The 17549-nt window shown below is 49.2% G+C and overlaps 1 protein-coding gene across 2 annotated transcripts in view; it reads left to right on the top strand.

Moving 5' to 3' along the window:
- The window catches only part of LOC135914799 (uncharacterized), a 200479-nt gene that overhangs the window by 89032 nt on the left and 93898 nt on the right, over window positions 1–17549 (top strand). For both annotated transcript variants that reach the window (XM_065447727.2, XM_065447728.2), the window contains exons 3-4: window positions 1051–1355; window positions 9809–9991. In XM_065447727.2, the coding sequence (XP_065303799.1) occupies window positions 1051–1355; window positions 9809–9991 (488 nt within the window). The remainder of the gene's footprint in view (window positions 1–1050; window positions 1356–9808; window positions 9992–17549) is intronic.

Genomic DNA, 17549 nt, shown 5'->3' with positions numbered 1-17549 from the left:
GATGATGACGAACTAACGATCAAGTTCGTATAAACGCTACAGCCAATTGCCTTTTGTCATTACGGTATTTTCACAGCTCAGGTGAACTTTAATTCAGATAGCATTTCTAGTTCAGTTCAGGGGCACTTCGGCATCGATATCACCATCGGCGTCATTGTGATGTTCCGTGTAAAGTGAAAGTGCGATAAGATCCTATGGCACGCGTGGTGCCATGTGCTTAGCTGTGAGCAAAAGCGTATGAGCGTGAGCCGAAAAGGATGGTGGTTTGGTGCGAGCTGTCTTGCCCTCCGGCCAGTATTGTGCGAGAAGCAGGGGACGTACATTAAAGTGGGGCTAAGATAAAAGAAATAGAGAAAAATGAGATTTAAAAAAATAAAAGAAGAAACAAGGGACAGAGCGTACACCAGCGGTAGCGGGGACGGGGGTAGTGAAGAGAGGTAGGCTAACTAGGCGCGTCTAAAATTCTATCCACGGGCGTCAGTGCTTGTGCGATGGCCTAGCGCTCATGAATTAGGTTATGTGCAGTGGGGTACGAAGTTTATGTGGGCCAATATGGCTGGCGTTTCATGTGCGCTGTGTTCTGAGGCATCTAGTGTTGGAGGATGCGTAATCTCAAAGTATTGGAGACGAACTGAAGCTATAAGCAGCACAAAGCGCTCCCACGCTGCTGCTGCCTCTCTTCAGCGAGCCAGCGTTCTGACAGCGTGTCCGCTGTGGTCGAGCCAGATGTATTCCTGCTTGCCTTTGCAAGCGGGAAACCAAGCTTGCCAATTTAACTGATAATCGAATGTTTATTGCAAGTAATATGGCTGTATAGCTCTCTCATAATTTGCTTTTGAAAACAATGCTTCGCCTTTGGGTCCAAACTGCGACTTTTCTTACTTTTTTTTTTAGTACCGGCGTCTCTCAGGAGGAAAGTGTTAGATGGCGGGTCGCGGGACAGGGGGCATGTGCGGTGTGGTTTTTGAAAGGAGCTTGCATACTGAATCCTTATGTCGGTTCTCGAGTATGTAATAAATCGCTCGCTTTGTGTTTCGTTGACACGTGCAGGATAACGTTTCCGAGGAACTTCACGATGGGTCTCGGAACCTTCGTCAACTTCCGATGCGAGTTAAATGTGAGTGACGGCAAGGCCAGTGGAATGTTCTGGCTCCAGGGTGGCGCTAAAATACCGAACGACAGCCGGCGCCACTCGTGGCTCGAGGAGCCTTCGGAAGGGCGTTACATCAGCTACCTGGAAGTGCGAGACCTCCGGGACGTCGACGCTGGCCGCTACACGTGCGACGCGAACGCCACGCTCAACAATCTCAACCTGGTGCGCGTGGTCCCGGACAGCGTACACCTCAGCGTGGCTGGTATGTTACTCGCTATCTTAAGGTGTGGCAATCAATTATTGAATGGTCAAATATGAGATGCCATGTAATAATTTGGCCAATCACTGCCCGAAGCAGTTAAATGGATAAAATTGCTATCGTTCGTTTCACTCAAACGCAAACGTGGAGCACTTCCTCCTAGTCGAGCGGAACTCGAGTATTGCAGTGACGCTTCTGTAGGTTAACTGTATTTCACGTTGTAGTGAGGGCAACAGTGATATTCTCGTGCTCGCCTGAAAACAACACAATACTGACGACAGCTTAACTATGACGAAAATGGCCGCCGCCGCTCACCTAAGTGAAACTGAAAGGAAGGATGGGCAGACGGGCACAAATCTAACTGAGGCTTTTAGCATGTTGTCGCAGGAAACTTGTCATTTAGTTTGGTTGGGACCAAGGAGCCGGCGGCTCGGGAACGGGTGCTGAGCTGACCATTGTAGGATAAATTGCAGCGTGAACGCGAGCGCGCGCATGTGTGTGTGTGTGAGCGTGCGCCCGTGTGTGTGGGGCTATAGCATATGTACACTAAACGTTTTCACCGTATGAAGACGGGTGGCCTTAAAACGTGTCTGCCATGGTCAAATCTTCGGCACTAGGGAAGCCGCCAGAATACGCCTAGTAATTAGTCACATAAATTAACATGCCTGTGAAGAGAGATAGATGCTACAAATTTGTACCATGCAGAACGAGTGTTGCAATGTTAAAGGGGCGGAGACATCAAAATTTTCGTTCATGCGTTTGTTGATTCAAACGTTGCGTCATGCTTCAGGGAGCACGATACACACATCGGGATTCATATATATATCCGATAAATAATTTAATAATAGCATTATTATACCGAGCGATTTCGGTTTCGGTTTCTGGGCTCCGGGGGATACTATGACGTCACAGAGGAGGAAACGCAACATGGCTTGGTCACGTGGGCCACAAAAAATAGTGACGTAAAACTATGCTGCGTCGTCTGCTCGCGCATATGAGTGCTCTGCCAGCTGAGGTCAACTGGCGATTCGAAGTGCATGTCGCGATTATTATAATTATTGCGAAGAGCGACAACAACGGTAAGAAAATATTGCGGCTTGTGAGAGTGATTCATTCCGAAGCGCCGTAAGCTTTAGCTTCGAAGTGAACCGGAAAAGGCCTAGCCACGATATCGGCGGCGCCGAACGATCAGAGGCGGTGAAGCTGCCGTCGGTGCACAGAATGACCACTCCTCGGACGCTGATTGGCCGCTTCGCCGTACGGCTGCCGCACAAATGGGTCCCGGGCCCGTGCTCTCTACAGCTAGGAAATCTGGCCGTTCGCGAGCAAAACCGCCGTCGCACGGGGGCCCGCGAACGGCAAACGGCGTGCGGCGAGTTTCCGTGCCGGTAACGTGGACGGGCCTTCACATTGAGAAAGGCCAAGCGAAGGAGAGACCGCTCCGAGATGCCGAAGTATGCGACTATGCGAGGAGAGAAGCGGACAACACGAACGCCGCATATCCTGGTCCCTTTCGGAGTCGGCCGGCTACTGTTTTACACTCAAACTTGCAAAGGCCCGTCGGCATGGCAACTCGCTGCACGCAGTTTGTCATTCGCGGGCCGCCGTGCGGCGTTCGTGTTGTCCACTTCTCTCCTCCTGTGTCTGTGTCTGCACGCCTTACCCCTTCTTTGCATTAAGAAAGGATTTCTATATGCCTGTAGCTCGGTCATAGTGGAGGCTATGCTCGGTCACTCGGCTCAGCAGGCTCCGTAATCGGCATTTCATCGCTACTCATCATACGTCACGTTTTTGTGCTGGTGTGCTATGACGTCAATATTTTCGTTCCTCCTCTGTGACGTAGTAGATGCCGCGCTAGCGATGGGTCTCGACTACGAGAAGGAGTTTTTAATGACTTTTTGGAGCTGAATTAAAATTATTTTGAAATGTTTGCAGCGTCCGATACCTCGTTCTGGGTGTCCTTGCACACGGAAGCAGCCTGCAACATGCTTTTTATAGCCTCAAAATTTGGTGTCCCAACCCCTTTAAAATGAAAGAGCGATAAGGACACGGATAAGACTGAATGCGTTATTCAGTCTTCGTGTCTGTATTTTGCCCTCTTTAAGGTTTCCGTTATGCCAACCAACTAGGCCAACAGCATGTATTCTTGAATACCGTGTGTAATCGATTGCATGTATGGGCGAGGCAACTAATGTAGAACTTTGTGGAAGACACGCGAGCACCAGCGATTTCTCTGGAACATTCGTCGACTGATGTATAAAAGCCGACGAGCTTGACCCGCTGATCAGATTTTGACGATCCCCGACTGTGTTCACCACTGTCGCAGTTCTTTAAGTCTAGCCTCTTCTGGTGGGCCCAGGTTCGCCCAATAAAAGTTAGTTTCGTCTTTCACAGTATTGCTACTGTCTTCCTTGTACGTAACTACTACGTGACAGTATACAGAAGGTACTTTGTTAGGCAACCTACATCACCGAAGAAACTTTGGCGTCACTGTCACAATGTCAGGCAAGATGCACTGTTTGAAGAACACAGCAGACAACCGTCCAAGCCCCAAACCAAGAAGCACCCATTGAATGTCAGCAAACCCTTTATCCCTTTATACATCCTGGACGGGGGTGATATTACCGGTGAGCTCAGACGCTGCAGCAGTCTCGGAATGCAGGCGTCGCTCAGTGGAACGCCGGAGCACTTAAGAAAAAAAATCTTGGAACCTCCGGCAATATGGCTGCACTTGCATAAAAAAAAGTCGCACTGGTCACACAATACAACACTTGACACCCTGGACGCGCAACAAGCACACTTCAGCCACGCTAACAAAATTTTCACGGCTCGTATCCACGTTGTTCTGGTACAATCACTCTTCTTCCCGAGTGTCACGTAAGCACTCGGTTGATCCGCAGGCAATTAGAACAAGCTGCTTTCTCTACCATCGCCTAACCCAGCAGTCTTCTCACATGGCAGATGAACCAAATTTCTATTAGTGTTGGGCAAGCTTACGCCCTGCGGGAAGTCGTAATATCCTCCCTGGTCATCAGCCTTCGGCTCAAGACGCATGAGAGCCCTCTGATTTATATCGATTTCTACTCTGGAGTGCATTCTAATGTCGTAGGACCTTGGCCCCTTGGCGTTCCAAGGACAACGCCTGCTGCCTTTCAGTCGTTTACCCATACACTATTTTCCCGCAGCAGGGTTAGAATACTTCGGGCCGTATGACGGCGACTGAATTCCTCCTCTGCTTCTCCCTTACTGCACGATCTTCATCGCAAACCCTTTTCAGGATGACTGCCTTGGATGGAAGCTTTATGGGGTGCAGGGAAGTCGTGGAACGCAGTCGGACGGCCCGTCAAGAGCTTGGCTGTAGTTTCCCCAAAGGTCCAGGGGTTCCCGTGTATAAGGCCAGGTATTGGTTACGGGATTTCTGAATAAGACGTTTTATCGCCTTAACCATCCTCTCCACTTCTCCGCTGGCCTGTGGATATCTCGGGCTGGACGCGATATGTCGAAGCCCATATTCTTGAGAAAGGAGTGAAATTTTGATGAGATAGGCTTTGTTGCATTGTGTGAAAACACTGTTTCAGAAATACCATGCCGTACAAATATGCTCTTAGGCTGGTTCAGTACATTGTCACTGGCAGTCGCTGCAAGTCGAGCAACTTCTGGGTATCCTGACAGGTAATTAACAATGACCAGATAGTCCATCCCCTTAATTTGGCAAAGGTCAATGCGCCCTTTCTGTCAAGGCAGCATCGGGGTGTCGAACGAGATCACTGGTTGTACAGCTATCGCGACAAATACATTCTCTGCAGTTTCGTACTAACTTTGCTAGTTCCAAGCTTAATGCCAGTTTATTGAGATGCTTGGGGCGTATCGGCTTGGCCACCTCGACAAGCTCAATTGTTGCAATTGGTAGCGAGTGTGCGTGTTCAAAGCATCTTCTGCACTTCAAAGAGTATAGATTGCTCTGAAATTTACGACAATGAAGTCTTATAAGGCGTAATATACAAAGCCACAAAATTTCTAAATCCACAAGCACAAAGATCAGACAAATACATGTACTTCCCATCATTACCATGGCGGGTCAATGATTGCAGCGCCTGAGTTCCCTCTATAGTATACTGTAGGAGGCTCTATGGTTCGACGTTTTTAAGGGCATATACCTTCCTTGGACCTTGTTTTATGTCTTCCTTATCGATAAGGCATTCCAGAAACTCTACTTCTGTGAAGCCGAAGCAACACTTCGTTTTTTTTAGCGTTATACCTTCTTTTTCCAGCTTTTCCAATGTTTTCTCAAGACGCTGGTCATGTTCTGCTTTCCTGCTCCCTAAAATAAAATATCATCGATAAAATTGACAACTCCTGGCATGCCAGCCAAGATTTCGGACATTCGTTGTTAAAGGTACTCGGGCGCTTATGTGACACCAACAGGTAGCCTTTGAAAGCAATATTTTCCGTACGGCTTTATGAAAGTGTTATGACATGGCGTTAGGACACCTTACTTTTGCTGCATCATTTAATCTGGTAAAACACAGAATTCTTGTCTTCTTCGAAAATACCGTTGCACCACTTAACAACCCTAGCGTCTCATCCACAGTTGGCAGAACATAACCTCCTTAAGTATATTTCGGTTTAGGTGCGTCAACTCAACACAGATTCGTACACACAAAGTACGATGGATTGTCTTTCGCAAGTGAAGGCACTTCTACCTTGCTGGATGTGAAGCCCTTCTTGCGGCAGACCGCACTGAAGTGTCTCTTCGCGTTGAAGTGGTAACACTTCGCTACCTTCGCTGGGCACGCAAGCCTTGGATGCGACGATTGCCCGCAGAACGGACGCTTTGCCTTGAGTTGCCGAGCGCCCTACGGGATGCGTGAGATGCTCCTTTCAAAGTGGTTGCGAACGCGCGCACTTCCTTTCGATAACGTCCACATCTGTTTCCATTGTCGTAATGGACGCAGCATTGTTGTTTCTCAAACGGCTGCTGCTGCTCTTGTACTGTTTCTTTGAGGTAGGCTTTGGCGACGCCGCTTTGGAAGCATTTGGAAGTTTTGAGTGTGGAATGAAATTAAAACAAAAGTCATATATATCCAGAAAAATGGTGAACCTTATTATTAGGGATTGCCAAAAAAGAGAACAAAAACAAACGTCATCCGACTTTCTCGCGAAGAAATGGTATTGCTTGCTAAGACCCTTTAAACATTTAAAAGAAAGTCACTAAATGGATGCTGCCGCGTGCCTGTTCTGGCCCCAATACATTGTTCTAATTCCCACCCCGTTACCTCCCTAAATGCACAGTGATCGACATGATGAAAGCAAGAAAGCTACAACGGCTAAAGAATATCAACGCGCAGGCACTCAGTACTGACGGTTAACCAGCGAAGGTGAAACGTGCAGCCCCGTTCTTTAGGACTGTGTTAATCCTGACGGCGCATTAGACGGCGGCTTGGCAGGCTGCCGTATCCTCGGTACGCAGTTTCTGCTTGCACTCGGCTTCACGAGCCTGTTCTTGTACCCAGACTGCAGCACGAATAGATGAGCTGGTTTCCGGCTCCGCTCGTAGCGTTGTTTATCGAAAGCTGCATGCTCCTCAGTAGTACGTACGACGCGTGGCCTACTCATTTTGGAGCAGGCGAGAAACTGCTGCGCGCGTGCTCGATTGCGTCGTGTAGCAACGACATCACTACTGGCGCAGCCAATCGGGCGCTTCTCTTATATTTTTTTTTGTCGCGCACGGGTATAGTTATGCGCCGGAGGAGTTTTCGGCGTACAGGTGACAGACGAACGGACGAATCGGCTCCCCACATACTGCTTCGCTGTAATAAATCCACATTAGAGCATTGCATTGCTAATACTGTGAAGCTTTGCTCGACGAACAAGCCACAAATGAAAACCTACCCCTATAGAAGAATCCAAATCCCGCACGTAAAAGATGCAAAAAATGAAATATTTGAAAGGATATCTACAAAAATCAAAGTTTTTTGAAACTTTGTAAACATTGAAGTATTTCAAGAATTTTTAGTTCATACCCTAACTGAATACCTGCAAACGAGAGTGCATGTACGGAGATGTGGACATTGGTTGCGGCAAGCCTTTGACATTGTGTACTATATGTATGATGATTTTTGTCTGTTAAGATGAGTCGTCATATTCAGGTTGGGTGTTAGCAACTTTTCTAAGAGGAGGGTGAAACTTACGGAACAGATTGTTTTGAATGAGTGCCTATGACAAGTTCTATGCGGAGTTCATTGCGTATCCCACTTGTGCATCCACACTGCAAAAAAGCAGCGTGGGTGTTGGACGATAAGTGTGATAAATCACCCTCGAAATCTCTCTGAGGGTGTTGATGATTTCACGTTGTGCAAACAGACAGCCTTCCATCTGTCAGCGAGGACATGAAGGCCTGAAGAGAAAAATAAAGTCATCGCCAGCAAGTACGTTCGCGCAGACCATACTCTCGGTTAGACAAGTCTAAAACCAGGACTCGCTTAGTGCAGCGATCGCTACTGCAGTATACGTCAATAATTTTTGCCAATTACAAGCAACAGCTAGTGGGGAATGTTTTTTTTTTTTACTAATATGACCGACATTTCTGTCAAACTTGCAGCAATGTATAGCGTGGCCTGTTTGTATCGCATTCATAATGCGAGAATACAGGGCAGATTGCGATAAACGCACCATGGCTTTCCCAGTCTCTCAGCTCACGTGCAGCTTCGGACTACATCAAAGCAGGTGCTAATTCTAGTTCGCTTTCTTTTTAAACATTCATGGCGAGACGACCTTCGGCTTTCAGAGCAAACTGCGGCTGCTGTGAATAATAGCTGAAAGTGAGACTGGTGAATTACCGCATGAAATACTCTGTTGAAGGGTTGTTTTCAAAGCTTGTAGATGGAGCATTGTTACGCGTAAAGCTATGTTCACACTACGGTCGTAAGGCGCGTAACAGATCTTTCGGGGTATCGAACGTAACCGCTGTACAAAAAGTTACGGCAGTTAAGCCGGCACCTTTGTTCACATATACTGCAGCGTAAATTACGGCTTTTACAGCAGGCCAATCAAATTTCGAGCTGCAGAAGCGACGTCGCCAGCGGCCCAATATGGCTCCTGTCAACATGCGACCATTGGCCGAGATCGAAGAAATTCACGCTCAAAAAAAAACTAATAGTCATGTATTCAATCGCATAAAGACGACGAAGGCGACGCAAAAGGGTTTGGGTGCGGCAAGTATTTCTCGACAGGGTCGTGGACGGTGATTTTCACAACCTTTTCGCCAAGCTCCGAGTTGGTGACGCTGTGATGTTCCATAACTTCATGCGCATGTCGCCCCAGCAATGCCGCTTCTTTGAAAACCTAGTGAGACCACCAATCGAAGTTCGGAGGACGCATCTGCGGCCACCGATTTCCTCGGCGGATAAACCAGATGAACTGAAAACAGTCTCGCAAGGCGCACTGCACAAATTTTCACGAACATAGCCAACCTAATCGTGCGCATGGAATGGCGGAATGGCACTTCCCGCGCCCGGAGCTGTCTGCAGACGGGTGGATGGAAGTGTCGGCACCGGTTGTTGAAAACTGAAAGCTTATCGGTCATTGGCTGTGTCGTAACGGTCGTAATATTACAGTCGTAAATGTTGCCGACCCTTTAACACTCTCAACCACGATTTTTGTGTGAATTGCGCACGTTGGTACCTTTACGGTCGCATTCTGAACTAGATGCATACGCTTGTTGCGCTTCCGCTTACGCATGTTACGAAAAATCGGCGCCTTGCGAACGTAGTCTGAACATAGCATAACGCAACACCAAAGAAGTTCAGTGCACAAAGTTGTTGCAGAATAACATTCGTCGCAGTCGATGCATCGCTGCAATCGTTTCGTGATTTCGTGCAATCACAGTGCATTTCGCCACTACAATCGAGACGAAAACTGGATACCTATTCGCACGAACACTGCATAGCTGACTCTACTTTGAAGTGGAGATGCAAAGTAGAGATGAAATTTAACCTTCTCCAGTTTGTTGTGTGACGACAAACTTAAACGGTCAAGCCTACATCAAGCAAGAACACACGGGCACATATGTACAGCTTGAGTTGCCCATATTCATCTGTGTGTTCGGCTCTCTGCAATGCGCATATTTGTTTTCTGGTGCGTGCGCATTGTCACAAACATATATATGCTTAAAAATACGTGGATATAAAGCAGCGGCCAGCGTTCACACATTAAACAAGAAAAATTATTTGAAGAACGCTAAAAGGGCGTACATGACGTATGCTTTCGGGCTATTACGCAGGTCTTATTTTTAAATGACAGTATTTTTTTTCTGAAGCCGCGTTCTTTTAAACTCGGAGATGCTATGCCCCCAATGCATGTTAGCTGCGAAACTAAAACAGGCGAATAGCGCTCTAATTTACAAGGCTCTAGGATAAACGCGAACGTGTTGAAGTGAGCGACACATACCGTTGCAGACTATCGGGCGGCGCACTGGGGCGAGCCGTGCCTGCACCTAGTGACTACGCCGACATGCGTGGACGCAAACACTGGGTGCTTCCGTGACCGGCCACCCAACAGGACCACAGCGACGGGCTGGTCGTGCCAGTGTCTCGAAGGATTTCCTATTCACAGTACGGGACTCGGTAGATGTGAGAAAGGTGAGTGCCGTTAATTATGTATTCGGCATTGTTAAGTGCAGCCAAAACACCTCAATAAACGAGATCACCAGCACAAAATTGAATGCCAGTCAGTGGGCTTGTTAGGGACATATAGACACGATAATTGCACCAAGTGGTGCAGCGGTGGCGTAGAGGTAGAACACCCGCCTCGGGTGCAAGACGTCCGTGGTTCGAATCCCGGTGCCGGCAATTTTCCACCGGATTAAAAAAAAACGCGTGTTGATAAAATTGCATAAACAGGCCTGCAGTGTGGCCTGATCCCGGTGACCAGAACCGGTAACGCACTCCCTCACCAGAGCAGGCTTGGCCACCCTGGTGCAGCAGTTGGCCACAACCTCCTATATGAACAACACAATCAAACCCCAGCCCTCAGTACCCAGCCGCTGTGCAGCAACTGACCACGGCGGCGGTCAGACCTGCGACGCAGCAGAGGGTGCTAAGAATCACTGGCTCCGGACAGGCCGCCATTGGAATATGAACCTGCCAACGTTTAATGCTAGAACGTTATCTAGTGAGGCGAGTCTAGCAGTGCTATTGGAGGAATTAGAGGGCAGTAAATGGAATATCATAGGGCTCAGTGAAGTTAGGAGGCCAAAAGAAGCATATACAGTGCTAAAAAGCGGGCACGTCCTGTGCTACCGGGGCTTAGCGGAGAGAAGAGAACTAGGCGTCGGATTCTGATTCTGATATCTGATTAATAAGAATATAGCTGGTAACATACAGGAATTCTATAGCATTAACGAGAGGGTGGCAGATCTTGTTGTGAATCTTAATAAGAGGTACAAAATGAAGATTGTACAGGTCTACGCCCCTACATCCAGTCATGATGACCAGGAAGTCGAAAGCTTCTGGCGATGGGTCGAGTGAAAACTAAATACACTATACTAATGGGCGACTTTAATGCCAAGGTAGACAAGAAGCAGGCTGGAGACAGGGAAGTGGGGGAATATGGCATAGGCACTAGGAATATCAGGGGAGAGTTATTAGTAGAGTTTGCGGAAATTAATAATATGAGGATAATGAATACCTTCTTCCGCAAGCGGGATAGCGGAAAGTGGACGTGGAGGAGCCCGAACGGCGAGACTAGAAATGAAATAGACCTCATGCTCTGCGCTAACCCTGGCATCATACAAGATGTGGACGTGCTCGGCAGGGTGCGCTGCAGTGACCACAGGATGGTAAGAACTCGAATTAGCCTTGACCTGAGAAGGGAACGGAAGAAACTGGTGCATAAGAAGCCGATCAATGAGTTAGCGGTAAGAGGGAAAATAGAGGAATTCCAGATCAAGCTACAGAAGAGGTATTCGGCTTTAACTCAAGAAGAGGACCGTAGTGAAGCAATGAGCGACAATCTTGTGGGCATCCTTAAGGAGTGTGCAATGGAAGTCGGTGGTAACTCCGTTAGGCGGGATACCAGTAAACTATCGCAGGACACGAAAGATCTGATCAAGAAACGCCAATGTATAAAAGCCTCTAACCCAACAGCTAGAATAGAACCGGCAGAACATTCGCAGTTAATCAACAAGCGCAAGACAGCTGACATAAGGAAGTATACTATTGTCACGTGGTAGTGACGTTGAATGACACAGTAGCAGTACTGCGAAAGACAAAACTAGCTTTTATTGGGCGAACCTGTGCCCACAAAACAGGCTACACTTAAAGCACAACGATAGCGGCGAACACAGTCGGCGATCGTCGAAAATCTGATCAGCGGGTCAAGCGCGTCGGCTTTTATACAGAGTCGTCGAATGTTCCAGACTAATCGTTGGGACCGCGTGCCTTCCATAAAATTCTACATCATTCGCGTCAGGCGAATAAATCAGATAACACAAGGTTCCAGAAACTTTCCAGAAACTTCGGATACATGCAAGCGCGTCCCGCGCTGTGCGATAAGATTTGTTAGGCGGCGAAACCTGGTCGCCCGATAAACATAAATACACGTGTCAATACCCCCCTCTTAAAAAGCATCGTCCCGATGCTACAAAGAGAGCGAAACACAAAAGGACACTTATTAAACATAAGTAACAAAACAACGGAAAGAAACAAAGTCCAAAGATCAGTATACGCGAAGTCCCAAAGTTCGTCAACGCTGGTGGTACGGCTTGAGCCGCACAACGTGGACAATTTCAGGTCGTGAGCGGCGCCGCTGTGACAGCGAAATGCCGTCAGGCACGACCTCGTAGTCCAGTGCACCAATACGTCGGATGATCTTGTACGGTCCGAATTAGCGACGCAAAAGCTTCTTGCTGAGTCCTCGTCGGCGTATAGGGGTCCAAACTCAAACACGGTCACCGGGCTGGTACTCGACAAAGCGTCGTCGGAGGTTGTAGTGCCGGCTGTCGGTCCTCTGCTGGTTCTTGATCCGCAGGCAGGCGAGCTGTCGGGCTTCTTCGGCGCGCTGGAGATAGCTAGCGACGTCAACATTTTCCTCGTCAGTGACGTGCGGCAGCATGGCGTCGAGTGTCGTCGTCGGATTCCTGCCGTAAACCAGCTTAAACGGCGTGATCTGTGTTGTTTCTTGCACCGCCGTGTTGTAAGCGAATGTTACGTACGGCAGGACGGCATCCCAGGTCTTCTGTTCGACGTCCACGTACATTGCTAGCATGTCGGCGAGGGTCTTGTTCAGGCGCTCCGTGAGACCATTCGTCTGCGGATGGTAGGCAGTTGTCCTCCTGTGACTTGTCTGGCTGTACTGCAGAATAGCTTGGGTGAGCTCTGCTGTAAAAGCCGTTCCTCTGTCGGTGATGAGGACTTCTGGGGCACCATGTCGCAGCAGGATGTGCTCGACGAAAAATTTCGCCACTTAGGCTGCGCTGCCTTTTGGTAGAGCTTTAGTTTCAGCGAAGCGGGTGAGGTAGTCCGTCGCCACGACGATCCACTTATTCCCGGATGTTGACGTCGGAAACGGCCCCAACAAATCCATCCCAATCTGCTGTAATGGTCGACGAGGAGGTTCGATCGGCTGTAGTAATCCTGCTGGCCTTGTCGGTGGTGTCTTGCGCCGCTGACAGTCTCGACATGTCTTGACGTAACGGGCGACGTCGGCGGTGAGACGCGGCCAGTAATACCTTTCCTGTATCCTCAACAGCGTCCGGGAGAATCCGAGGTGCCCAGCGGTTGGGTCGTCGTGTAGGGCGTGCAGTACTTCTGGACGCAGCGCTGACGGTACAACAAGAAGGTAGCTGGCGCGGACTGGTGAAAAGTTCTTCTTCACGAGCAGGTTGTTTTGTAGCGTGAACAAAGACAACCCGCGCTTAAATGCCCTAGGGACAACGTCGGTGTTCCCTTCCAAGTACTGGACGAGGCCTTTTAACTCCGGGTCGGCTCGCTGCTGTTTAGTGAAGTCTTCCGCGCTTATTATTCCAAGGAAGGCGTCGTCATCCTCGTCGTCTTGCAGCGGGGGATCGATGGGGCCGCGTGATAGGCAGTCGGCGTCTGAGTGTTTTCGTCCCGACTTGTAGATCACCGTGACGTCATATTCTTGCAGTCTGAGGCTCCACCTCGCCAGCCGTCCTGAAGGGTCCTTCAAGTTAGCTAGCCAACACAACGCGTGATGGTCGCTGACGACTTGGAATGGCCTGCCATATAGGTAAGGGCGGAATTTTGCTGTAGCCCAAATGATGGCGAGGTATTCCTTTTCAGTCGTAGAATAATTGCCTTCCGCTTTTGACAGCGACCGGCTAGCATAAGATATCACCCGTTCATATCCGTCTTTCTTCTGGACTAGGACGGCACCGAGGCCTAGGCTACTGGCGTCAGTGTGGATTTCGGTATCGGCGTCTTCGTCGAAATGTGCGAGTACAGGCGGTGACTGCATGCGTCATTTTAGTTCTTGAAATGCGTCAGCCTGCGGCGTTTGCCATTTGAACTCGACATCAGATTTGGTTAGATGCGTTAGCGGCTCAGCGATGCGTGAAAAGTCCTTGACAAAGGGCCTGTAGTAGGCACACATGCCAAGGAATCTACGCACTGCCTTCTTGTCGATGGGCTGCGGGAACTTTGCGACGGCAGCTGTTTTCTGCGGGTTGGGGCGTACTCCGGATTTGCTGATGACGTGGCCTAGGAACAGAAGCTCGTCGTAAGCGAAGCGGCACTTTTCTGGCTTCAGAGTGAGCCCTGATGATTTGATGGCCTCTAGTACTGTTGCAAGCCGCCTAAGGTGATCGTCGAAATTTCCGGCGAAGACGACGATGTCATCCAAGTAAACAAGACAGGTCTGCCACTTCAATCCTGCTAAAACCATGTCCATCACGCGCTGGAACGTTGCAGGCGCCAAGCACAGTCCAAATGGCATAACCCTGAATTCATAGAGGCCGTCTGGCGTGATGAAGGCGGTCTTTTCGCGGTCCCTTTCGTCTACTTCTATTTGCCAGTAGCCAGACTTGAGGTCCATCGATGAGAAGTATTTAGCATAGCAGAGCCGATCCAATGCGTCGTCTATCCGTGGGAGGGGGTATAAGTCTTTCTTCGCGATTTTGTTCAGTCGACGATAATCGACGCAGAAACGTAGGGTTCCGTCCTTTTTTCTTCCCTAAAACAATTGGAGACGCCCACGGGCTTTTCGACGGTTGGATGATGTCGTCGCGCGGCATTTCGTCGACTTGTCTTATAGCTTCGCGTTCTCGCATCGAAACTCGGTAAGGGCCCTGGCGTAGTGGTCTAACGCACTCTTCGGTTATTATGCGATGCTTTGCGACTGGTGTTTGTCGAATCCTTGATGACGTCGAAAAGCAGTCTTTGTATCGACGAAGCTGATTTCTGAGCTGTTGCTGCTTAATCACGGGGAGACTTGGATTTATGTTGAAGTCTGGCTCGGGAACTAAGGTCATAGGGGTAGATGCAACAGAATCCGAGAGGACAAAGGCATCGCTGGTTTCCTGAATTCCCTCGATGTATGCGATCGTCGTGCCCTTGTTGATGTGCTTGAACTCCTGGCTGAAGTTTGTCAGCAACACTTTCGTGTTTCCTCCGTGCATTCGAGCTATCCCTCTTGCGACGCAAATTTCACGTTCGAGCAGTAAACGTCGGTCGCCTTCGATGACGCCTTCGTCATCGGCGGCGGCGGCGGCGGTGGATGACGGAATTGCGGCGTTGCAGGGCCCTGGCGCGGTCGTGGAGGGGGACCTTGACGGCGGGCGACGGCGGCATAGGTCATCGCTTCTGGCTGGACCTGCGATGATTGTGATTGTACCTCGGGAACTCCGAGCGATCGCTGGACTTCTTCTTTGACAACTTCGGCTATTGAGGCCACTTGAGGTTGCGATGAAGGGAAGATCTTCTGAAGCTCCTCTCGTACGATTGTCCGGATGGTCTCGCGCAGGTCATCGGTGGCCACTGATTGAACGCCGGCGTAGCTTGCTGGCTTGGTGCGTCGGTCGAATTGCCGGTTCGCAATTCCAGTGTCTTCTCACTGTTCGTCGCCTCACGAAGGAACTCGTCGACGGTCTTCGGTGGGCTTCTTACCATTCCGGCAAAAAGTTCCTCCTTTACACCACGCATCAGTAGGCGGACTTTCTTCTCCTCGGACATTTCCGGGTCGGCGTGGCGGAACAGACGGGTCATTTCCTCAGTGAAGATCGCAATCGTCTCATTCGGCAGCTGCGCTCTGGTCTCCAGTAGAGCTTGAGCTCGCTCTTTTCGCACGACGCTTGTAAATGTTTGCAGGAAACCGCTGCGGAACAGGTCCCACGTCGTCAAGGTGGCTTCTCGATTCTCGAACCACGTCCTGGTGGCGTCCTCCAATGCGAAATAGACATATCGCAGCTAGTCGTCGCTTGCGCTGCTGTTAAACGTAGCGACCCTCTCGTACGTTTCCAGCCAGCTTTCGGGGTCCTCAAATGTGGAACCGCGGAACGTCGGTGGTTCCCTGGGCTGCTGCAGCACGATGGGGGACGCTGGGGCTGCCATTGGGGTTGCCTTGGCCATAATTTACTTGGTCTTCTCAGGAAGCAGTCCGTGCTCCGGGGGCAGCTGTTGTAGACGACGGCTCACTCGATGGTCCGTGACTACGTTGGTGCTCTCTACGGTCCGGGCTTGGATCACGGCTTGTCGGGGGCGTCCGGTACATGAACCAAAAGCACCTCCACCAGATGTCACGTGGTAGTGACGTTGAATGACACAGTAGCAGTACTGTGAAAGACAAAACTAGCTTTTATTGGGCGAACCTGTGCCCACAAAACAGGCTACACTTGAAGCACAACGATAGCGGCGAACACAGTCGGCGATCGTCGAAAATCTGATCAGCGGGTCAAGCGCGTCGGCTTTTATACAGAGTCGTCGAATGTTCCAGACTAATCGATGGGACCGCGTGCCTTCCATAAAATTCTACATCATTCGCGTCAGGCGAATAAATCAGATAACACAAAGTTCGGCGATAACAGACAGCGGATAGAAGCATCGACAACTTTCCAGAAACTTCGGATACATGCAAGCGCGTCCCGCGCTGTGCGATAAGATTTGTTAGGCGGCGAAACCTGGTCGCCCGATAAATATAAATACACGTGTCAATATGGATAGAATTGAACATGCTCTCAGGAACGGAGGAAGCCTAAAAACAGTGAAGAAGAAACTAGGAATTGGCAAGAATCAGATGTATGCGTTAAGAGACAAAGCCGGCAATAGCATTACTAATATGGATGAGATAGTTCAAGTGGCTGAGGAGTTCTATAGAGATTTATGCAGTACCAGTAGCACCCACGACGATAATGTGAGAGAAAATAGTCTAGAAGAATTCGAAATCCCACAGGTAACGCCGGAAGAAGTAAAGAAAGCCTTGGGAGATATGCAAAGGGGGAAGGCAGCTGGGGAGCATCAGGTAACAGCAGATTTGTTGAAGGATGGTGGGCAGCTTGTTCTAGAGAAACTGGCCACCCAGTATACGCAGTGCCTCATAACGTCGAGCGTACCGAAATCTTGTAAAAACGTTTACAGAATCCTAATCCATAAGAAAGGGGACGCCAACGATTTGAAAAATTATAGACCGATCAGCTTGCTGTCTGTTGCCTACAAAGTATTTACTAAGGTAATCGCAAATAGAATCAGGAACACCTTAGACTTCTGTCAACCAAAGGACCAGGCAGGATTCCGTAAAGGCTACTCAACAATAGACCATATTCACATTATCAATCAGGTTATAGGGAAATGTGCGGAATATAACCAACCCTTATATATAGCTTTCATTGATTACGAGAAAGCACTTGATTCTGTCGAAACCTCAGCAGTCATGGAGGCATTACGGAATCAGGGTGTAGCGTCATGTAAAAATACTGAAAGATATCTATAGCGGCTCCACAGCCACCGTAGTCCTCCACAAGGAAAGCAACAAAATCCCAATAAAGAAAGGCGTCAGGCAGGGAGATACGATCTCTCCAATGCTACTCACAGCATGTTTACAGGAGGTATTCAGAGACCTGGATTGGGAAGAAATGGGGATAAAAGTTAATGGAGAATACCTTAGTAACTTGCGATTCGCTGATGATATTGCCTTGCTTAGTAACTCAGGGGACCAAGTGCAATGCATGCTCACTGACCTCGAGAG

This window comes from Dermacentor albipictus, chromosome 5 (assembly GCF_038994185.2).
Source record: "Dermacentor albipictus isolate Rhodes 1998 colony chromosome 5, USDA_Dalb.pri_finalv2, whole genome shotgun sequence".
NCBI lineage: Eukaryota > Metazoa > Arthropoda > Arachnida > Ixodida > Ixodidae > Dermacentor > Dermacentor albipictus.
Note: the sequence above shows the minus strand (reverse complement) of the source record. Positions and strands in the feature narration are given on the sequence as shown.